This window comes from Mus pahari, chromosome 15, assembly GCF_900095145.1.
Source record: "Mus pahari chromosome 15, PAHARI_EIJ_v1.1, whole genome shotgun sequence".
NCBI lineage: Eukaryota > Metazoa > Chordata > Mammalia > Rodentia > Muridae > Mus > Mus pahari.
The window spans coordinates 67,920,906-67,944,631 of NC_034604.1; the positions used below are offsets into that span (position 1 = coordinate 67,920,906).

The 23,726-nt window shown below is 46.9% G+C and overlaps 1 protein-coding gene across 4 annotated transcripts in view; it reads left to right on the forward strand.

Moving 5' to 3' along the window:
- The window catches only part of Myo5b (myosin VB), a 295,975-nt gene extending 274,519 nt beyond the window's left edge, over positions 1-21,456 (forward strand). For all 4 annotated transcript variants that reach the window (XM_029547256.1, XM_029547258.1, XM_029547257.1 and 1 more), the window contains 8 exons: positions 1,270-1,413; positions 5,369-5,520; positions 6,996-7,085; positions 8,741-8,891; positions 10,385-10,670; positions 12,203-12,377; positions 14,185-14,265; positions 20,940-21,456. In XM_029547256.1, the coding sequence (XP_029403116.1) occupies positions 1,270-1,413; positions 5,369-5,520; positions 6,996-7,085; positions 8,741-8,891; positions 10,385-10,670; positions 12,203-12,377; positions 14,185-14,265; positions 20,940-21,092 (1,232 nt within the window). In that variant the 3' untranslated portion in view covers positions 21,093-21,456. The remainder of the gene's footprint in view (positions 1-1,269; positions 1,414-5,368; positions 5,521-6,995; positions 7,086-8,740; positions 8,892-10,384; positions 10,671-12,202; positions 12,378-14,184; positions 14,266-20,939) is intronic.
- Positions 21,457-23,726: the final 2,270 nt, after the last annotated feature.

Below are 23,726 nucleotides of genomic sequence, written 5' to 3' on the forward strand. Positions count from 1 at the left end.
GCTGTTCCCAGGTGGCTCAGTCGTTCCCCAGGGCCTGTCTCTACTCAAAACACTCTCTAGTCCCACCTCCCCAAGGCCAGCAGAGTGACATCCCAGCTCTTACCTGATGCTCCTCTGGGTGTGCACGTGTGTGTGCGCGCATACACAGAGCATCCCTCCCGCCCATTGTAAATGCTCCCCACGGGGGATCACTTACCCTGCTCTTTCCCCATTCATCTAGGGCAGTGGTCCTCAACCTTCCTGATGCTGCGCCCCATTAATACAGTTCTTCATGTTTTGGTGACCCCCCCCAACCATAAAATCATTTCCCTGCTACTTCATAACTGTAGTTTTGCTACTGTTATGGATCACAACGTAAATATCCAATATGCAAGATATCTGATATGCAGCTCCAGAGGGGTCACAACCCATAGGATGAGAACCACTGACCTAGAGGCTGGGTTGATGGACCAGCCCTATTCTCATTTACTTCATTTCCTCCATGTCCAGCCTCCACCAGCACCCACTCCTGGCCTGCCTCCTGGCCAAGATGCGTCGTCAAGGTTTCTTTTATACACAAGTGCACCTCTCCAGCCGGACTGTGAGACTGGGGACTCCATATATGACCTCTGTGCTGATGACCCTACCCTCATGCAGTTGGTACCCAGGTGTACAATGAATAATATCTGCACCCTCCCCTAGGCTGGGAGAAAGTTCTGAATGAAGTTTGTCAAGTTCTCGACCCTCCCATTGGTACCCCTAAGATGTTTCCCGGATAATTGTGCTTATGTGGGCTGCACTGAGCGTGTTCCCCGGCCACACACTACGTTTGGATTCCCCCCTTTCTTCTCCACTGGCATCACGTGTCCCCCTGGCCAGCCCACAACTGCACCATCGATCAGTGTCATGATGCCCCGTGCTGCGGTGCACACACGGGACTGGGGAGAATAGGCCTGGCTGGCTCTCCTCCCAGATTCAGGGACCGTCCTTACAGCTTGGTAGAAGAAAAGCACTTGCCAGCAGGGCGAACTGACCGTGGCTGCCATCACTTCTCATATTTTCTTTGGTCCAGAACGTACCCGTTTTCCTTCCAGCGATCCTCCCCATCCCTGTACACAGTGGACCCCAGAACAGGCGCTGAAGCCCTCCACCCACAGCTAGAGAAGTTCAGGCTACAGGAACAAATGCAGAGTGTGAGCCTGATGCCCGAGCTAGGCCACCCTCCTGCAGGCCTCAGCTGCATGTTCTCACCGTGTTTCTGTCCTCTCTTTCATGTTTCGTGTTTCTCAGCGGCCCAGGTGTTGGCACAGAATGACAGGAGGCACCATGAACTCACAAGACAGGTCACAGTCCAACGAAAAGAGAAAGACTTCCAAGGCATGCTGGAGTACCACAAAGAGGACGAGGCCCTCCTCATCCGGAACCTGGTGACAGGTCAGAGCCTACAGCCACTGCTGTGCCACCTGCCAGCTCTCTTTCCTCTCCATTTCTATTCAGCCAACCCTCCCATCTCCCCAGTGGATCTTACAGTTCCCTCCTCTACCTCACGCCCACCAGCTCCAGCTGGTCCTATGCTCCCTGCTGCTTTTCCAAAACCACCTATAGCTTTGTATCAGCTCAGGGAATGGAGGTCTCTGTTCTGTCAGTGGCCACATGGCTCCTGCCCGCCACATGCATCTCTGCAGCTGTGGTAGCTGCAATTCTTCTTTCTCCGGGGGAGTTGAGGTGGGCAACGGTGCTTTGGCAATAGCAGCACAGGTTTGTGAGCAACTTCGCCAAAGGTCATTGCTTCCTTGATTAACTCTCCCAGCTGTATCAGTAGGCACTAATACAAATCCAGACTCCATATTGGAGGACACGGAGATCATACTGGGAACTGTCCCAAGTCACAGAGTAGATAGTGGGTCAAGGATTCAAATGTCTCCTAGTTACAGTTTGTTAAGTGCTGTGTAATCCAGCACACACGAGTGTGGTCTCTGGAATCGCACAGCCTCTGTGTAAGCAAGCTTGCCCCTTTCCTCCCTGGCCATGTAGGTAAGAATCAGTGTTCTCGTGTGTGATGCCATGTTGTGAGTGATGGAGGCTCAGTATGTGGCCCAGCAGCTTCGGCTGCTCCAGGAAAGGCAGATTTCCTCCGGCTTGGTCCTCAGGTCTACGACTCCTGTTACCCACTTTCCAGCCCCCGTAGCTTTGGAACGCCTCCTGCCCATGGGGTCATTCCTCATGGATGCCCGGTTAGGATGTCTGAGTTCTACTTGCAGATCGTTGATACCTGTCTGAAGATAGCTCTCTGTGGCTGGCTAGTCACAGATGCCACCTTCAGGGATGGCATACCATTCTCAAGGGAGCCAGTGTCCTCGTTAACCCTGGTCTCCCTCCTTCCTTATCTCAATCTCATCAGCCATCAGTAAGGCTCCTGTAGACTCCATCCTGCAGAGCCAGGAGGAAAAAACTCTTAGAGGAGAGTCCTGTTGGGCAAAAGGAAGATTATTCAGTGTCTAACCCTGTGCTGCTGGCTCTCTTCTCTGTGATACTATCGTGTCCCCATCCGTCAGACAGGGTGCTGGGACTGTCCCTGCCTTCCCAGCATGTGAGATAGAGCCAGAAAGCACACTGCTGGGCTTTCTCACTTAAGGAGTTGGAACTCAAGGTAAAGACCACCCTCTCGGGCATTAAGAGCCCCGCTGAGTACGGGGCCTAGGCCAAGAGCGCAGGGGGACCAGAACATGACCTCTGCCCAGCATGCTTGCCCTTTGGTTACCTGATTTGGGTGTTTTAAGTAACTTGCTGGTGGCAGTTATGCTCCAACAACTGTGACTTATAACAAGCAAGCCTTCGTTCCGTGGAGAATGTGAAACACGAAGTGTACAACATCCGAGCTACATATACAGTATATATCCTGAGTAGCTAAATAGGACTCTAAATTTTATAGCTTAAAAAGGTGTGAGTCAAACCTGCTTCCTGCTCTGACTGCTTAGATGGCTCTAGGCGATCACTTCCTACCTAGATACCAAGAAAGGGTACCTCGTCATCTGCCCTTCAGACCGCCTCACGTACACTGATGAACCTCTTCTGAACCGGTCACTGGCCAGTTGCTTCAGGGAGGAGAAGAAAGGGTTGTAATCTCCACCCTATAAGATGCTAACATTTGCCTAGGAAAATTCCAAAGCAAGACCAACTGCTTAAGTCTGCACATGGGTAAACCCTGAAGTAAGACATCAGAGATTGGAAGTGTGGGCCTATAAAATGCAATCTTTCTCCTGGATGAACATTCCTGGCATCCTAGAGTCAAGAGCCGATCTATAGCCATTTATTGAACATAGAAAATGCCAGGATGTTAACCGCGTGTCCAGAGTGTTACGGCCTGTAACTAACACTAACTGAAAGGATAGGTTTGAAAGGATGTAACCTATGTATCAACTGAAGACACAAGCAGCCCAGGCTACCCCAACCCTGATCAGCTTTGACAGATGATTTAAGGATGCTGCTGACCCAGGTAGAGTGGGAGGCCTTCCCATTTGTGAGTTCCAAGCCTAGAGGATTTGGGGGGCTTGGTTTTGCCAGGATAATGAAACTGAAGGCTTCTGGGGCCTTTTCTCCCCTGCCATTGTAACCCGCGCCAAGCCTCTCCCTGCTGCTCTCTCCTTGACTCACTACTTTAAACCTGGCTCCTTAGCTCCCCAGGATACTAAAATCCATCTGACAGTCTCCCAAGGATGTTAGGAAGGGAGGGGCAAGGAGCTGGAGTTGAGCACAGAGATCTGCCCGCCTCTGCCTCCTGAGTCCATAAGGAGTCACCATCCAAGGCAGGGAAAAGCATAGAGGAGAGGAACTGGAGAAAGGGCAGGGCGGCAGGCTGAACATGGCTTCCACCATGAGGAGCGGCAGTGGGCTGCTGAACCAGTTCCACTGGGAGTCATGGGGGCAAGTGCTACTGGGTACTCACTCCAAACTGACTGCTCTCTGTTGTTCAAATGTGCCAGCTGTTGCTGCAAAACACCATGCCCATTGTGATTACACTACACCACGAAGAGAACTCAAGGCGGGAACTTGGAGGCAGGAAGGAAGCAGAGGCCAGGGAGGGGCGCTGCTTACTGGCTCTCTCCCTGTAACTTACCCTGCTTTCTTATGCCAGCCAGGACCACACCCAGCATAGCGGGGCCTCTCACATCACATCCAGAAACACACTCAGCATGGTGGACTCTCCCATACCATTCACTGATCAAGAAAATGATGCACCCCCCCAGGCTACTCCACAGGAAGTATTTTCCCAGTTGAAGTTCTCTCTTCCCAGATGACCCCAGCCTGTGCCAAGTTGGCAAATTAAAAAAACAAACAAACAAACTAAATTAAACATCACCCCTGTGGACCAGAGATAGTTTCAGCCCACCCAGCCCTTGGCCAACTGGCTATCATTAGGAACATAATGATTTGCTATCAGATACAACATTGCTAAATTCTCCTGGTACCAATCTTCACTTATCAAAGAATCCACAGTGCCCAATCAGAAGTTCAAGTGCCAAGAGATGGAGGCATTCTCACCCCATTGCATGCCCAGATTCCATTTATACCCTGCTTCTAGCTGTAAGCACCTTCCCGAGAACCTTCCATGGTGTGAGTTTCTAACCATGTGGTAGATAAATCACTGGGAACCTGTTTGTTTTACTGCTACAATACAAGCACCTAGGAATGTGGGGTGGGGTGTTTGTTTTTGTTTTTATACATCGTTTCTCTATGTGGCCCTGGCTGACCTGAAACACCCTATGTAGACCAGACTGACCTCAAACTCACAGAAATCTGCCTGCCTCTACCTCCTGAGTGCTGGGGTTAAAGGTGTGTTCCGTCACACCCGGCCATGCCATACTTCTGCCTTTTGACCAGTGTCTACAGCTGCTGGTGCCTGGGTGAATGTGCGTGTACACCACTTATCTGATGCTGAGATAAGATACCATGACCTAAAGCCACTCGGAGTTCTTTTGGCTTACAGGTCCAGAGGGCTAGAGTCCATAGAGGCAGGAAAGGTTTGGCCTCAGGCACCTGAACAGGATCCCATTTCATCTGCACACAGGAAGCAGAGAGAGCAAGCAGGAAGTAGGGCAAGGCTATAGACCCTCAAAGACCACCAAAATGATGCCCTTCCTCCAGCAAGGCTCCACCTTCTGAAGGTTCCATAACTTCCCCAAACAGCATCAGTAGCTAGACACTAAATGTCTGGATACAGGAGCCCATAGGGGTTTCACACCACCAGTTTGTCTTATTCCTCTCTCAAGCCCTGTGAGGTGTAGATTCCTAGATAGGCTACAGAGAAACAATGCAAACATTTCTTTTTGAGACAAGGAAACCTGAAAAAGTGTTCTAATAGATCTAACTCACGTGTTATTGCTGTTAGACCTGAAGCCCCAGATGCTGTCGGGCACCGTGCCCTGTCTGCCTGCATACATACTCTATATGTGCATCAGGCACGCGGATTACACCAACGATGACCTCAAGGTACACTCGTTGCTGAGCTCCACCATCAACGGCATTAAGAAAGTCCTCAAGGTAAGTAAAAAGCCAGTTCCCAGTTGCCCTAGCAAAGCTGGCACCTCCGTCGTATCTGTGCTCTGCCGGCTACCTGGGATGCCTACGGGCTCTCCGAGCAGGGTCAGGTCTGCAAACGTCAGGAAGCACAGAACTCCATGTGGGCCTGCAGCTGAGCCTGGGTTTCCGGGAAAGCCTGTCTGCCCGCTAGGATAGATGCTATTGAAGTGTGCTACCTGTCTCACCATTCGAAGGGGCTGAGGCACAGGATCCTGGCTGGTGGCACAGCAGAGCTGCTGATGCCATTCATAAGTTTAGAAGGTGAGGCAGACTGAGCCAGATCCAGGCTGCTCGCAGTGTCGGGGGTAAAACCGCTCACGAATGCTACCTTCGGGCACAAGATTCTTATGGGATGTGGTAGCAGCTGCTTGCGTTGTTGGCTAGCCTGTTTGGGGGCGAGGCATTTTTGCAAAGGAGCTGGAGTCAGGTGGTAGGAGGGGGGCTTTAGAGGGAGATTAGACCTCAGTGACAGTGACAATCAGAAACTGACTCAGATTCTCCCTGACACTGCTGCTCCCAGGAGGCAAGCCACCTCCAAGAGCCCTGAAGCCAGGCCATGTCTGGTCCCTGAGCCTATGACCCCTGATTTGAGAACAAGCTAGTCTTAAGTTTCTGGCTACAAGCCCTTGGCAGCTGCCCCGCCTTCCATACACAGCTAATTGCTGTGAAGTGTATCATGCAATTGTACATGTTGATCACTCTCTAATTGGTGTCTCTGGCCTTGACCTCTTTTACAAGCTCCAGCTGGAGTCTAAGGCAGCCTAGGACTACAAATGTCCCTTCCTTAGGGAGGCCTCCGTAGCTCTGAGCTAGATTAGCCTGTTCTGGCCCATAGCCTATGTGGTCAGCCTTGTTTTATCATCATGGCTCATAGTCATTGCTATTTAAAAAATGCCAGATAAATAAATCTACAGAATGGGCTCTGAGAAGTCAGTGGAAGCGATACAGAAACTGGATGGATCGAGTTGTATATGGTTTGCTAAGCAGCCTTGGCCACTTAGTTTATTGTCACTGAGCATCAATGGGACACCAGCGTACTCCCCTGCTGTGCTCCCTGGCGTGCTTTGCATAGCACAGACTCAGAGTTGGCCAGTCCAAGTTTCAGACCCGACTAGAGCCTGCTGCCACAGGACACAAGCTTCCTTTGTACCACTCAGCTTCACAGTTGTCACTCATGGGAGTCAGCGAGATCTTCCCATGTGCAGGGCCACACATTGCTCATCAGGAGACTGGGGAGTGACTCTGTCTGTGACTGTGTCTCAGGGAGCAGAGGAACAGCAGTAACCACTCAGCAAAGATTATCTTTGCTGGGACTGGGTACATTGGGCTGCCCAGGAATGCTGGGTAACACAGGAAACACAGGAAGAGAGAGGCACTGGGCACATATGTCAGCCAATGGGAGGCCCGCAGCCAGTGCTGTGCTTTTCTTTTCGCAGAAGCACAATGACGACTTTGAGATGACGTCATTCTGGCTATCCAACACCTGCCGCTTCCTTCACTGTTTGAAGCAATACAGTGGTGATGAGGTGAGAAGTGGGCAGAGCGGCCCAAAGTGGGTCCCATTTCATCTTCTTGCAGTTTGGGGTTGCTATGAATCCCCCTTAGATGATGGGTATAATAAGGTCTGTGAGGTACCTGTGGGAATGCCTTTGCAGGACTGGGTTGGGGCGCAGGTGAGTCTGGGCTTCAGTGGGCTCGAGAACTCTAAAAAATCAAGAGATAGAACAGGTATGGAAATGAGTTCATTTAACCACACAGGGCCAGAAAGCCCCTTGACCTCGCTAGGGGACCCTTGGGATGTCGGATCTCTAAAGCTATCCCAGAGAAGCCATACCAGTGAAGACTGGGAGAAAGGTCAAGTGTCTGGTGTATCCAGATGTCTCTTGGGCTCTGTCTACTTCAGAATAAAGATGTCACCAGAAGAGAAGTACCCCTATACAGAACCGCATGGTACAAACTGGTGTCGAGGGTCAGCTTTTTTTTTTTTTAAAGATTTATTTATTTATTATATATAAGTACACTGTAACTGTCTTCAGATACTCCAGAAGAGGGCATCAGATCTCATTAAGGATGGCTGTGAGCTACCATGTGGTTGCTGGGATTAGAACTCAGGACCTTTGGTAGAGCAGTCAGTGCTCTTAACCCCTGAGCCATCTCTCCAGTCCCCGAAGGCCAGCTTCTTGCTTCCAGCTTGATTTGATTCAATGACCTGAGGCTGTCATTTCGTGTTCCACTCTGGACCTTTTCAGGCCAGCTTTATCTAGAACTCGCATTCCTCTCACTGGGGGATTACAACCTGCCATGCTGTGGTGCAGTATCTTCAGCTTCATGGTGTACAGTACACAGTCTAGTTTCCCCAGTGCCTTCTGTCTTAAACAGCAAGGAGCAGCGAAGGACCCCCATCTCTTAGCAGTCACAGTCCTTCCTGCTTCTGCCCATTTTCTTATTAAAAATTGCTCTGTAATTTGAGAGGGCCACGGGTTAAGGGATGGCTACCTCTTTGACAGTTCCAATCTTTTTGGCTGCTGTTAATCCCTCTTGACCTGAATAAAAAGGACCTTGACAAGAGGCTCAGGCTCATGCCTTCAACCCCAGCAGTTGGGAGGCCGTGGTAGAAATAATCCAAGTTTGAGAACAACCTAAATGATACAGCAAGACCATCTCAAAATAAAAAAAAAAAAAAAAAAGATAAAAATAAAGAAACCTTGGCTGCAGGCATCCTTGTGATGTCAGTACTTGATCCAGATTACGTGTTCATCCTAGTACAGCTGGCTAAGAGGATGGTGCCCTCCCTACCACTGCTGCCCATCCATTAACTGATAAAATGACAAGAGTCTGTAGATGTCTCCTCCAAACAGAACCTGGCCTATGTCATATTCCTATAAGGCCCTGTGTCGCCTAAGATTTTAGGGAACTCGGAATGCAGATAACACCAGATAAGCATCCAGAAAGCTCGAATCCCTCCATTAATTTTTTCTGATTTTGGGTACTCATGAGATTTCCACTTCTCCAAGATCCAGGGCCATCCCAAAGGCCTCGTGTTGTCTAGAGTGTTACAGGTGTAGGGAAGGCCCGAGTGTGGAGCCCTGCAAGTAGGGAGTTGTTAAAGTGCCCAAGCCCAGGAGGTATACAGAGCCCGGGAGCCCCCAGAAGGTAACTGACACACACCTTTCCTCTTCAGGGTTTCATGACGCAGAACACTGCGAAGCAGAATGAGCACTGTCTCAAGAACTTTGACCTCACTGAATACCGCCAGGTGCTAAGCGATCTTTCCATTCAGATCTATCAGCAGCTCATTAAAATTGCCGAGGGCTTGCTACAGCCTATGATAGGTAAGCTGGAGCTGCACACATCTCGGGGTCTGGAAGAGAGGGGGGGTTGTGGCAAGTTTACCTTGCCTTTTGGGAACCAAGTATGACTTGCTGTGGCCTCCAGGCCAGAGCCTTCCTGGGTAAGGCACGAAGTAGTACACATTGTGCTTAAGACTTGGGGAATTTTCAACAGCATACTTACTATAAAGCACAATGCCAGCAGAGTGAGGTGGCTTCCCTTAATGGTTTTTTGTTTTTTTGTTTGTTTGTTTGTTTGTTTGTTTTGGTTTGGTTTGGTTTGGTTTTCGAGACAAGGATTCTCTGTGTAGCCTTGGCTGTCCTGGAACTCACTCTGTAGACCAGGCTGGCCTCGAACTCAGAAATCCACCTGCCTCTACCTCCAGAGTGCTGGGATTAAAGGCGTGTGTCACCACGCCCGGCTCCTTAATGGTTTTTTTCCCTGTAGTAATTTTCACAAGCTATATAATGGTGTGAGTGCAAACAATGAAGACAGCCTCTTCTTGCCAGTGAGGTGCTTATGGATCAAGCTATAGGAAGCACAGGGCAATCCTATTTACTTACTTTGTACACAGCAATGAGTGCACTTGAGTGTGGACCATGACATCAGAATGGAAAGAACAGCTGCATTGTGACAGTAGAGTGACACATGTTTGCCACTCGGTGCTCCATGAAGGCTGGGGGAGAAGTTAAACCTGGACCTGTGTAATGGCATCTCTAGATGCTCACAACACAAACAGGCTGAGTGAATTCCCAGCAGGAGCAATCCAGGATAGTTCCTGGGAAAAGTTTCAGACCAAATCTTCCATCCTGCCGAGTTTTCTTTTAAGGTCCTTCCCACATAGAAGAAGAACTGATACATCGAGCTGGATATATTTCAAAACTTAGACTAATTATGGTTGATTGCACCAGTTCCCAAGTAAGACCTGGGTTCAAATCCTGGTGCTGCCTCTTCCTAACTGCATTCCTGTAGCCAAATTATACAGCTTCTTTATGCTTCTGCTTGCTCATTGGTAAAGTGGGCAGTGCCCCAGAGGGCTGCTGGCTGAAAGGAAGAGGTCCTGGCCATAACCAGGTGCACAGTTAAATGCTATTGAATAAGGATGTTGAAGCAACTAACCTGATAGTTATAGTTGGTGCCTGGCCTAGAACCAACCCTACCAGAGTTGGCTCAGTTCTTAAACTTTGGATATTTGACAGAGGTAGTACGGGGTACAGCTAGTACATGTCCATTATTTTTGTCCAACCACCCATGAGTTTAAGTAACATTATGTTCCCTAGTTTGGAAATCCACCATGGCTTTTTTTTTTTTTTTTTTGGTTTTACAAGACATTTTGAATATGGTGGGTTTATGGAAATCCACCGATTTTGCCAAATGTATTGAATCCCTACATATGTTGGCCCCATGCATATCTGAATGGCTTTGTTGACCTGAGTGGTATAACAGGAGAGTTTTGAGGGCAACATATAAGCTTCTAATCATGTCTTCCTTCCAGTTTCTGCCATGTTGGAAAATGAGAGTATCCAGGGGCTGTCTGGTGTGAGGCCAACTGGTTACCGGAAGCGCTCCTCCAGCATGGTGGATGGAGAGAATTCGTATTGCCTGGAGGCCATCGTCCGCCAGATGAATTCTTTCCACACAGTCCTGTGTGACCAGGGCCTGGACCCTGAGATTATCCTGCAGGTGTTCAAACAACTCTTCTACATGATCAACGCTGTGACTCTTAACAACCTACTCCTGCGGAAAGACGCCTGCTCCTGGAGTACAGGCATGCAACTCAGGTGAGAGGGGCACACGCGCCAGCACACAGAGACCCGGAGTGGTCATCTGTTAACCTGCTCCAAGCTCTCGGCACGTGTGCACTCTTCACTGCCCGCCAGAGCTCTCTGGATTCTCAAATGAACACACGCACACACATGCACACACACATACATACACACATGTAACCTTTATATTTTGATATGTCTTAACTGTTCAATGGCTGGGCCACTCCTGAATCTCCATGTAGCTAACATGCTTCCCTCTGATATTCCTGAGTTAATACTTGCTAAATCTGTATTTCACCTCTGGTTCTCCAGACCCAATCGGGGGAGTAGCCCCTGGGGCCATTTTTCCCCGATTCTTACAAGTCTCTCCTACAGCTCTTAAGTCTGATATCTCTCTGCATTCCCATCATGGCTGCCCCTCCTTCCCTTGTCCCAGAAATCTGAAAGTCCCACCTTTATCTCCCTGCCCAGCCATTGGCTGTTAGCAACCTTATTGACCAATCAAAAACCAATTGGGGACAGGGACCCTCAGCATCTGCACACCAGATTCCCATGTGATTTGGGGAGCCAAATAAAGAGAAGCATTAGAACCACTCCCCAACAGAGACCGAGAGCCCCAACACACACTGGGATCAGAACACAGGACAGCTGCCTTCAAGGTGAAATCCACAGCTAACTGGTAGCCCTTCCCACACTGTATGACTCAACATGCTTCACTTCCTTACTAAGTGATGCTCGAGCCAGCTTAAGGGATGCTCAGGCAGACACCTTTTCATTAAGACTAGTGCAGTGTGGCCAGACCAGTGAGAAAGATGGATGAACTCAGAGTTATCAAGGCTGTCAAGGAAATATGAATGGCTGTAAATTAAATACAAATTGTAATTCGGAATGTTTAATACTTCCCTCTCTGTTAATCTATATAGACACATTAGGTATTTCTTCTTTGCTTAATTTTAAACGTGCATTCAATTATTCATTCTTCACTCAGTATATAGCTACTGAATGCTAGGCGCTTTGCTGGGTTGTTTGTTTTTTTTTTTTTGTAACATGTGTATGCATATAGGAGTAGTGGTGTATACACATGTGGGTGAATATGTGGAGGCTAGAGGACAATTCAAACATGCACCTTTAAACAAACACACAAACAACAAGCTCTCACTGGCCGGGAACTTACCAAAGCTGTCTAGGCTGGCTGGCCAGCAAAGCTGGTCTCCCCCGCCTCAGCCCAGCACCTAGATTACAACTGTGCACCACCTCGGCGCATTTGTGGTTTTGTTGTTTAGTGTGTGGTGTGTGCATGCTGTGTGTGTGTGCATGTTATGTGTGTGTGTGGGTCTCGGAATCAACCTCAGGCCCTCTTGCTTGCAAGGCAAACATTTTACAAACTGAGCTATCTCCCTTACCCCACTTTGCAAGCTTGTAACCACATGAGATGACTGAAGTGAGAGCATTGAAGTGAGGGCACTGTCACCTGCACTGCCCCCTCCCCCCTCCATGGCAACCCCAAGAATTAAGACTTAACACGGCTTCCTTTTGCCTTGGCTAAGGTACAACATAAGTCAACTGGAAGAGTGGCTTCGGGGCAAAAACCTTCACCAGAGTGGAGCAGTTCAGACCATGGAGCCCCTGATCCAGGCAGCCCAGCTCCTCCAGCTGAAGAAGAAAACCCACGAGGATGCTGAGGCCATCTGCTCGCTGTGCACCTCCCTCAGCACCCAGCAGGTACGGCGGGTCAAGACCAGGGCTGGCCCTTCTGGTCTGTTCTTGCCTGCAGTTTTCTAAGGGGTGTGCTTCCAGCCCTGGTGACACAGTTCAGATCTGCAACTGATAAGATGAACCAGAGGTCACTTTGGTTGTAAAACCTAACATCAGTTCCTTGTAATTTTCTGATCCTTCTTTTTTTTTTTTTTAATTATTTATTTTATATAAATGAGTATACTGTCGCTGTCTTCAGACACACCAGAAGAGGGCATCAGATCCCATTACAGATGGTTGTGAGCCACCATGTGGTTGTTGGGAATTGAACGCAGAACCTCTGGAAGAGCAGTCAGTGCTCTTAACCACTGAGCCACCTTCTCTCCAGCCCCTTTCTGATCCTTCTTGTGTGCTAAGTTACAAGACCCACAAACCTTGATAACAACTTCTCAAAATTACATGTGTGTGTTCACATGTGCTATGATGTGTGTGTGTGTGTGTGTGTGTGTGTGTGTGTGTGTGTGTGTGTGTAGGTCAGAGATTGACTGGGAGGAGGTGGTTCTCTCTTCTACTATGTGGGCTCTGGGACTGACCTCAGATAACCAGCCATGGTTGCCGGAGCCCTCACCCAATGAGCCACCTTGTTTACCTCATGTCACAACTTTTTCAATGAATTTTTTTTTTTTTTTTTTTTGGTTCTCGAGACAGGGTTTCTCTGTGTAGCCCTGGCTGTCCTGGAACTCACTTTGTAGACCAGGCTGGCCTCAAACTCAGAAATCCGCCTGCCTCTGCCTCCTGAGTGCTGGGATTAAAGGCGTGTGCCACCATGCCTGGCTTTCATGTCACAACTTTTATAAAACAATTCCAGATAGCTCCTTACCTAGAATTTTTTTTTTCTGAATCTGTCAACATGAAGCTGACTGCTTTCTTTACATATTGTCTTTACAACTGTAATTTTTATTTGGCCATATTTTAAGACTCCATGTATATCAGTTTTAAATGAAGCCTTAGCAATCTAAAGGTACTTAAATATTTTAAATTCCTCTCCCCATAATTGTATTTATATAGTATAATTTGATTGTAGACATATGACTAGTCTATAAAGAGATAAGCCCTAGATCTTGTCTTTGATCACAGCTTCTTAGAAATTGGCCACAGATACCAGTAAATGGGAATTAGACTCTCCCAGTCAATTGCATATTTTTTCCAACAAATACCTTTGCAACCAACCAAACTCAGTAAGGCGAAGGGCACGTGTTCCTCTTCCCTCCCAACTCCTGAGACGAACCTGCAAACTCTTAGGAACTGCACGTTCTTAGTTTCTCAGCTCCCCGCCCCCAGTAAATGTCTCACTTCTGTTAGCTTACTTATTGCGTGTCCCTGGCCTTGCACGCAGTAAGATACTCACACCAAAACAGTTGATGGGCGCTTAACTAGTCTGTGTCTAGTTAAGAAGAAAACTCTCACTTGTAAATGATTTTTCTTAAGGAAGAGGGTGGAAGATGGTGGTTAGGTGCAGTTAAGAAAGCCCTCTCTCATACAAGACCCCTGGTTCTCTCCTGAAGAACCTTAAGTTACTGGCAGGAAAGAGCCTGGGGCTTACAGATAGGAGTTTTCTGAACTCATATATAAGCCACCAAGCCTAGGGAAAGGGTGGGCATTGAGGACATGAGCATCAGACAGGAGCTCACGCCTTACAGGGTCAGCCATGGGTAGAAATGCACCATAAATGGTGGCCTGACCACACACCTTGAAGGGTCTGTCCAGAGTTTTAAAAGTCAAAATTGTCCTCAGTTTGTCTAGTTCTGTACTGAACTTTGCTTTCATTCAACAGATTGTCAAGATTTTAAACCTCTACACTCCCTTGAATGAATTTGAGGAACGGGTCACAGTGTCCTTCATACGGACGATCCAGGTGAGTCCTCCAGGGTTAATTTTATAAAGTCTTAGTCAAAAGCTAAAGGGCATGGAAAATGTGGGGTTTAACCTCTTTACAAACGCTGGCTACACTGTGTAGAAAACCTTGCATTTGTAGGCTTGCTGCTTAAACGAATGGAAACCTTAGCAACCACAGTAATATTGACTGCACACACAGGAACTTAGTGTCCATAGTAACCGATGACTACACACATGCAGATGGATGGCCTTGTTCTTTCTTTTTTTTTAAAGATTTATTATTATGTATAAGTACACTGTAGTTGACTTCAGATGCACCAGAAGAGGGCATCAGATCTCCTTATGGGTGGTTGTGAGTCACCATGTGGTTGCTGGGATTTGAACTCAGGACCTTCAGAAGAGCGGTCAGCGGTCTTACCTGCTGAGCCACCTCGCCAGCCCGGATGGCCTTATTCTTGCTTCACAGCTTTTAGACTGAAGTGCCTCGATTGCCAGGAACACCTTGCTAAATCAAGACACTAGGTGGAATTAACAAGGGAGCCCCACCCATGTGGAACTAAGGATGTTCTGCTCTCTAGACTGCAATCTGAACTCTTAAATCTCACCCCTGATAATTACAGTATTTACCCTTGGGAAAAGGCAGGAAGAAACATATCAAGCAGCTGTATATTTAGATCCTTCTTGAGGTGTGAGCTTTTAACTTAAATTTGAGCTTTCTCAAGCTGAGCCCAAGGAGGCTTGGGTCCAGAGGAGGGCCGCCTTGTGTGACAGTGGCTGACAGGAGCTGGCTACAGTAGTAACTCACAAAGCAGGACTCTGACAGTTGCATGGAGGGAATACACAGACATTCACATTGTATTAGTCAGTGTGAGCCAAGGATAGGAAGTAGGGGAGCATGACCAGAAGAGGAGTCTGGGGAAATGGGGGTATTTATCAAAACCATTAAAGAACCCCCAGAGATCAAGAGCTTGGTAGAGAATGCTGCTCTCCTTTGTAAGGCTGGGGTTTTATTCCAAGATTTAGAAGAGATCTAGAGATTTAAGAGTGCCCTGGCTCTGAAAAGACCCATGGAAAAGAATAAATGAACTCTAGCCTGGTATTTGAGTAGAGATGACAGAGGTCAAGGGACAGATGCCAAGTCAGACTAAAGGTGGCGGTTGTCTCAAGGGCAGGGGGAAGTGCCAGGGCACGCTAAACATAAGCCCTCAGAGCAGGCCAGCTCACCCACACAAGGGATTCACCAAAGGGAGGGAGGGAGGGAGGGAGGGAGGGTGCCGAGTGGGAGCGTAGGCTAGGAGGAGGGCATAGCCAGCTCCTAGATGCAGAGATAGAAGAGAAGCTGTGACACACCCCGACCCACTGCTGACTTTTGTGAAGGGCTGAAAAGCAACTCAAGCAGAAGCCCAGGTTCAAGAAGTGAACCTGAGCCATGTGAGAGAGAACCATAATTCACTATAACTATAAACAGCACCGTTTGCAAGAAGGGAGTTCAGTCCTAAGTTAACTGATATATGCCAAGCCATCTGCGGGCCTAAGGGGCGAAAGGCATAGAAAAACCATCCCGGAGGGTGAGGGTTAAACAGTGCCAGAAAATATGGCAGTCCTGTCAAAACTAGTTTTTGCTAGCCATGGCTTGTTTTGTCCTATGCAGTGCTAGGCAGTACTGGTGAGCAGTCAGCCCCTCACCCCACTTGATCTTGTGACCAGCAGTCAGAGCTGCTTGTTAGACATACCATTGCCTGCATACTGGGATACGGTATACATGTTTAAACACACACCTGGATTACTGAGCATTTCATAGTAACTCATAAATATGTGTGGTTTTCACATATCCATTGAAACACTTTAATATTAAAACTTGTATAACGGAAGCTTGAGAGCTATTAACCCACCTGGGGGCTCACAGGGGTTCTCTGTGACACCACGTACTGTCTGAGTTTCTGTCACCTGTGTGTGCCTTGTGCTGTCTGTCCTTCAACCTCTTTAATCGGCCCCATTTTTATATTCACCCCTAAATCTTCTACAATTTCCTCAAGGCTTTTGATTTTTTGTTTGTTTGTTTGTTTTCATTTTATGACCTTAATTACTTTTAAAATGTACAGATAAATAAACCAGACCCCAAATCTGTAAAACTTAGTGAGCTCACATACAGTTAGAATTTGCATTCGGAATGGAAGATGTGAATCTTGACTTTGGAATTTACACTCTCAGTATTGAATATCTCATATGTACTCGTCTACCACCCCAAAACCCATGACAGAATGAGATGTAAAACTAGCTCTCTCCTCTCTCTCATAGCTTGTGTCCACTACCAGCACTCCGTCCTTCCTCACCCTTTCCTGTTCTCTCTTCTTCATGTTAGACTGTGTGTGCAGGTGCCTTTGTTTACAAAGATGAATGTGTTCTTGACTAGATTCTGCATGAGAAAGAACATGTGGTTTCTTTTATTTTTGAGATTGTGACCTCATGTAATATTATACATTCGAAATCCATCCATTTTCCTGAATCTCCCCCCCCCCAAGACAGGGTTTCTCTGTGTAGCCCCGGCTATCCAGGAACCCATTCTGTAGACCAGGCTGGCCTCGAACTCAGAAATCTGCCTGCCTCTGCCTCCCAAGTGCTGGGATTAAAGGCATGTGCCACCACTGCCCAGCTTTCCTGAATCTTTTAAGCATTTTTTTAGTGCTGAGTAATATTCCATTTTACATATATATATATATATATATATATATATATATATAACCAAATTTTCATTATCCATTTATCTGTCTGTGGACAAATAGGTCCAATTCTTTGCTATAGTGAGTAAATAATAAAAATGGGGTATAAATATCTCAGTAGTAGGGAATGGAGATTCTCTGGGTATATTCCCAGGAGTGAAATAGCAGAGTCATATGGTAGCTCTATTTCTTTGTTTTTGAGAACTCTCCAAACTGATTTCCATAGAGTCTATCTTGATTTGCACCCCTTCCAACAGTGCAGAGGGTGCTCTTCTCTCCACATCCTTTTTTCTGAGTTCTTGATGATGGCCATTCTAACCAGGGTAAGATAGTATGTCGGAGCAGTTTTAATTTGCATGACCCTGGGGATGGTGGGCGTAAAACCCATTTTTAAAATAGCTCTTGGCTACTTTTTCGTGGAAGATGCGTATTCAGTGTGTGGCCCATTTGTGGCTGGCAGTTCTACTTGTTTGTGACTTGGCTATTTATTCCTTGCTTAAGTGTAGTTGGTGAAGCCCTGCTGCCCTTCCGTTAGTGAGGCACATTGCTTCCTCTGCTGTACAGAAGGTTTCTTTTCATGGAGTCCACCTCTTGGTGCTGAGCCTGGCTCCCATCCTGCTGGCGTTCCGGTGGAACATGCTTTGCCTATGCCAATATCTTGTGTTTTCTTCTAAAAGTTTCAGGGTTTGGGGTTTAAAATTAAGGTTTGAGATCCATTTTAAGTTGATTTTATACAAGGTGAAAGTTACAAATCTAATTTGACTTTCTGCAGATAAGAAATCCAGTTTTCTTAGCACCATTTGTTAAATGAGGTATCTTTCCCCCCGCCCCCCAGACTATATATTTTGCCTCCTTTGTCAAAAATTAAGTGGGTATTTTTCAGGGCTTTTAAACAGTAGAGCCCACGATGCCAGAGACCATGCCCAGTGCCACCAGAGCCACCACTGGTACTTGGTTTAGTGAAACTCGTTGCTTCTTCCTCCATAAATAGCCGTACCTCCCCATCGAGCTTCTCTCCCTGTCGTATCCCACCGTTCTGTCAAACTCTCTGTACTACTTTGAATTCATGGAACCGCTCTTCAGATGCCAGAATATGAGCTGTTTGTGGCAGACATCTGGAGGCTTAAGCAGCACTTTCTGTCATCGTCCTGGTGACTGAACAAAATGAGAACAATCTGAGATTTGAGTCCTTGGGAATCCACTTCTTCACAGTCCTGCACTCTAGTGGCTCGCCTTCTACCTCGTAGTAAAGGGCTGTTGGTCCTTGCAGGTCTCAGCCTATTTCAAGGCTTAAGCATAACAGTAAAGGTGCCCTTCAAACTACAGTGGTGGAAGCCAGCTGCTTAGGTACTGAGCTAATATGAGCTCAAAAATTGGGTAACATTGGAACTCTCGAAAATTGTACTATATCAAGATATTGTCACTATTTGAAACAATAATGTCTTGTCTCAAAGAGATAAAAAAAAAAACCAAAACAACCCATTTTTTGTGTGTCTCAAACTGATAGGGCATGATCTGTATTTTCCTAATGAGGATTTATGGCTCTCCCTCTTGGCGACACTCCTGCAGTTCAGGGGCTCATGTTACAAGTTCAGTTCCTGTCTGGAGCTCATAGCTCAACAGTTAATAGTTAATTCCCAGGTAGGAAGAACAAAGCAGGATATTGCAAAATTAATGCCGGTGACAAATACAGTAGCTGCCAGCAACTGAACTCCGTGTACTGAATAATCGACTCTTGATCCTCATAGCCTGTTAGGCAAGCACTCTCTCCATCCCCCCCGGAGACTGAATGTGTGTGATTTAGCTATCTGTCAGTCCCTGAGGTAATCGGCATGCAAGGAAAAAGGTTCATTTTTGTTCAGATATTTTAGTCCATGGTGCCCAACCTTGCTCTTTGAGTCTGAGGCTCCACGGTACTTAACCGTGGCACAGTAGGCAGAGAACACCTGTTTACTGCTCAAGACAGAGCAAGGTCCAGGGTCCTTCATGCCCCCAGTGGTCTAACGTCCATGCTAAAGAGTCCTTCTGTTTACTGATCTCGCCCTACAGCACTACATCATCAGTGTGAGATGGAAGTGCCCGGCTGTTGATGAAAAGCAGCTCCTCCCTTCAGTTCTGCCAGTGTGGGCGTGAGAGATCTGTAGGCTCCATTTCTAACTGTGCTTCTGTCTATCACTATTCATGATGAGTTGAAGCTCTTCTCAAATATCTATGTCTTTGTCTCCAGAAATGACATAAATATTCCTTTGTCCTTGGAGGAAACTTTGCCAGATGTTTTTGTGTGCGTTTGTGGTTTCCTTTTGTGCTGTGTGTCTTCCTGTTGCTTCCCAAGGTCCATGGCTTCAGGTGAACAACCAGTCAGTTACTCCCATTTCAGGATACTTTGGAACAAATGTATGACTCTGTGGCTCCTTTTAAGATTCCCCATCTTTGGGCTTTGCCAGTTTGCACGGCTCCGTGTGTGAGTTTATCCTGCTCAAAGTTCATTGAGCTCGGATGGGCTCATATACACTGCCAATTGGGTTTGGGGTGGTTTCCTTTGATTTAAATGACTTTCTGCCCCTTTCCCTCCTTTCCTTTGGGACTTCTATAGTATGCATGTTGTTGATACTTTGCTCCCTGAACTCTAAAGCTCTTTTTGTTTGTCTGTTTTTAGTCAGGGTCTTACATAGTCCAGGTTGACCTCAAACTTGCAATGCAGCTGAGAATGCCTTTGAATTCTGACTGCCCCCCACCCCCCACCCCCCACCCCCCTACACACACTTCTTCTGCTTCTCCAGGGCTGCCACTGTAGGACGCGTAGCACCATACCTGGCTCTACTAATTCATCTTCTAGCTCACCCGTCTCCCTTCTACCTGCCCAACTCCGCTGTGGAATTCCTTTAGTGAATTTCATTTTGTTTATTATATTTTTCTTAAAACATCTGGCTTCGGAAAGGGGGGTGGAGAGGAATTGTCCTTTCTAAATATCCTAATGATGGACCTAAGACAAGTCACCAGACCCTGAGAGAAACCTTACCCAAGACAAGTATCCATGCTGGATCCGGCAGAAGAACCGAAGAGCACAGGCTCAGATGGCTAGAGGTCAGGCCCCACTGCTTTCCCTGGCACTACCCAGCCAATCCAGGACTGTGGGCTTCTCCCACCAGGGCCACACTTGAGGCTGAGGAATGGGGCATAGATGCAGGCTCACCCAAGTGCTCACAAAGATCAGCCTCTTTCTCTCTCCATTGAAGGATGGTTATAATCAAGTCTCTAAGCAGGAGTTTTGAAATAGTTAACATCACTCTTTCAAACTCAGTATCTTTTTCTAGGGAGGGGCTGATCCTACACTGCCCGACTCCTCGGCACTGTCTATGATGTTCCATTCTGAATATGACAAAATTAAGACTTTGGAAGGCTTGGCTACTTGTTCAGAGCAGGGAGTCTGCCTATAGACCAGCAGTTCTCAGTCTATGGGTCACAACCCCTTTTGGGGAAGCTGCCCAGCCCTTTAACAGGAGTTGCCTAAGACTATCAGAAAACACAGATATTTATGTTATGATTCACAACAGTAGCACAATTAGTTATGAAGTAGCAGCAAAAATAATTTTACAGCTGGGGGGTCACCACGAGGAACTGTATTAAAAGGTCACAGCATTAGGAAGGTTGAGAACTACTGCTCTAGCATCTGGTCCATTACCCATGCCATGACAGTCCTCCCTTGGAATTTGCACCTAAGATAGAGTTTCACCTTTTCCCTTAGATGGAAGCATTACAACCATGTCAGAATGGAAAAGGCACTTGATTAGCTCCAACAACCTAAGTCACAGCTTGCCTCGGGGATACAGGGAGCCCACACTGTCCTGACTCCACAGTCCTCCCATGTCATCTTAGAAATTTTTCCATGACAGATGCTCCTCACTGTGACATTACTGAAGCTGGCGATTTTTAGATAGTTCTAAATCCTTACATTGTCTTCTTCCCCCCACAGGCTCAGCTACAAGAGAGGAACGACCCTCAGCAGCTACTGCTGGACTCCAAGCACGTGTTCCCCGTTCTGTTTCCATATAACCCATCTGCTCTGACCATGGACTCCATCCACATCCCAGCCTGTCTCAATCTGGAGTTTCTCAATGAAGTCTGAGGATGCGTGTTTCTGAGGTGAGCGAGAAGGAAGCATGTGCCGTCAGCCGAGAGAATGCTAGATGAATTAAATATGCCCAGCATAGATCAAACCATGTTAGAGACTGGCGGGAGCACAGAACTAAACAGCGGGGTGCACAGTTGTCGTCAGCTTTTGTCCATGCTGCTCAGAAAACACCCGGAATGTGGATTTGTTAAAGCCGTGCATTCATTAAACCAAGACACGTAAGAACGAACAGCCACTCTGCAGCTCCAGTCGCCATATAAAAATGCCAGCTCTACAGAGTGGAAGTGCCTGGCTTTGATCTTTGTATATAACTTGAGAATGTTCAAACTAAGATAATATTAAAAACACATGATGTAAATTGCCTTTGTGGGTCTTTCAAGAAATGATGGGACTAATAACCATAAGATTGACACACTGATAAACCAAAGGTGTGGATGATCTTGGGGGAAGATGTTTTGAGAACAAAAGTATGGGCCTACGCCTCAGGAGAATCCTCCAGTGAATTGGTATTCACTGATGCCTGGTGGACAAGGGGCGCTGGGGTGACTGACCTCCAGAGCAAGCGTGTGGAACACTATTTCTAAGCAAACTGGATGATCCAGTCCTCCATAGGCTCCAGCTCTTGTGATAGTCTCAGGTTTGTGGGAGAGTTACATTAAACATGCTGCCACAGGTGCCAAGGGTCAGGAAAACGGAAGAGTGCAGTCTCCAATGCTAGTCCGTGCTGAGGCGGGCAAGCTTCCACAATGACACAAGTATGGTAATGGTAGGGGAGGATGGATAGCTTTTATTTGCAGGTATAAAACCAAACCAGTGTGCTGCTAATGCCAGGCCTCAAGATCGTAAGGGGAACAGACTCGAAGACCCAACTGTCTGAAGGAGACTGCATAATCATTAAGTCTTTTCCAAAGATTTGTGGCTTGATTTTGTTTTTTTAATTGCTTTGAAAGACTACAATCGCTTAGGCCAGCTTTCCCTTCTCAAGTTATTTTCAGCATTTTTTTTTTTCGAAGTTTGAAATCAATGTGAATACTCTGCTATGAAATAAAAGACTTAAAAAGACCATTTAGTAACAACGTAACAGGCTGATGTATTTGCTCCTCAGAATTCTGGTTTGCTTTGGGGGACTTTTTTGAACTCAAAACCAAAGGTTTGGTTAGGCAGCCCTATATATAGTCTTTCTACCCATTTCTATAATCCATATTTATTAAAAGTACGCTGTCCCCATGACAGTCACAGGTGGTTTGCAAACAAACCACAGAGGAGCTTCACTATTCTGTTGGGATTTCTCCATACTTTAGAAGACTCTCCCAGCTGTCATCCAGTTTAGAAGGTTCTTGGGAATACTGCACACACCAAGCCCTACAATGCTGTGCTATGGCAGGTCTCTGTCCCCAGTCCTCCTTTACTGCTGGGGCCAGAACAAAGAACAGTGCCTGGCACAAGACTAATCCTGCGACAAGTGCACTGTCACCTGCATCATCTTTTCTGGGTCCACAGTAAGCTACCCCCCCCCCCACACACACACACACACTGCTCTCAGCCACATCCCCTGACGTTTTTATCTGACCCTCCAACCCCCAAATGCAAATAAAACAGCTGGATATTTGACTACCTTTTTAAAGTTATGTATGAATATAATTTGCCTTAGTGTGCACGTCTGTGTTCACTCATGTAGACTCTCCTTAACCCTCAAGAACACCCAAAATGCCCTCTTGCTAAGCATTTTTAAGAAGTGGTGACTTCCCAAATATGGTTCTCTGACATTGCATATAGTCTGAAATCATCCCTCACACCAACCCCCAAAGTGGGGTAGGAGAGTCCTGTCACTGGTCGGTCACTAGATATAAAAGCTTAGTAATTACACAGAGGGAGTGGGTAACTGGCATGAAGTAGCACTTCAGTCTCTTCTAGAGCACAAGGGTACCCTGGCTGCTATATCCAGAAGTATGGTGGCTGGCGAGCCTCACACCCGGCCTATCTCACTTCATCCTCGGAGGCTGAAATGGACCTTTTGAGAAACAGCAATCTCTTTTTTTGCATCTTGTTCTGTATACATTCTGTGTGTCCCCCACCCCCACACTGCTGGGAATTGAACCCGGGTCCTCAGGCATGCTAAGAGAGCACTCTGTCCTTGAGCCTCCCTTAGCAATGAGTTCCTTTCCTCTTAAAGCTAATGTTAAACATTTCCCAATTTCATGAAATCAATACAATCTCCGAATTTAAATAAATGCAACACAAGTTTGAACTCTTCACTAAGTATTTTTGCTTCTGAGTAATTACAATTCCACCATGTGCCTTTAGCAGTTGCAATAACTGACCTACCACATATTTCCCAGTTGTTGTGGGAAGAAAATGTTTGGTGTAGCATCCTGTGGAGTTCTGATTTATCTCATGAAAACAAGCACCTTAAAGGCTAATCACATATTCATAAATCTAACATTTGTGCTTTAAGGATTTCGTCTAGGCACTAAGCATGTCCCTGGAGTAACGGGGGTATTTCCACATAAATTAGTTGTCCCTGAAGCAGGCATTCTCCTTGGGCCCAGCCAGCTGCAGTTAGGGGTGGCTCTTTTAGGTCCCCTGACAGATCAGACCCAATGGTAGGCTTTCCCTCTTCCATGGAAC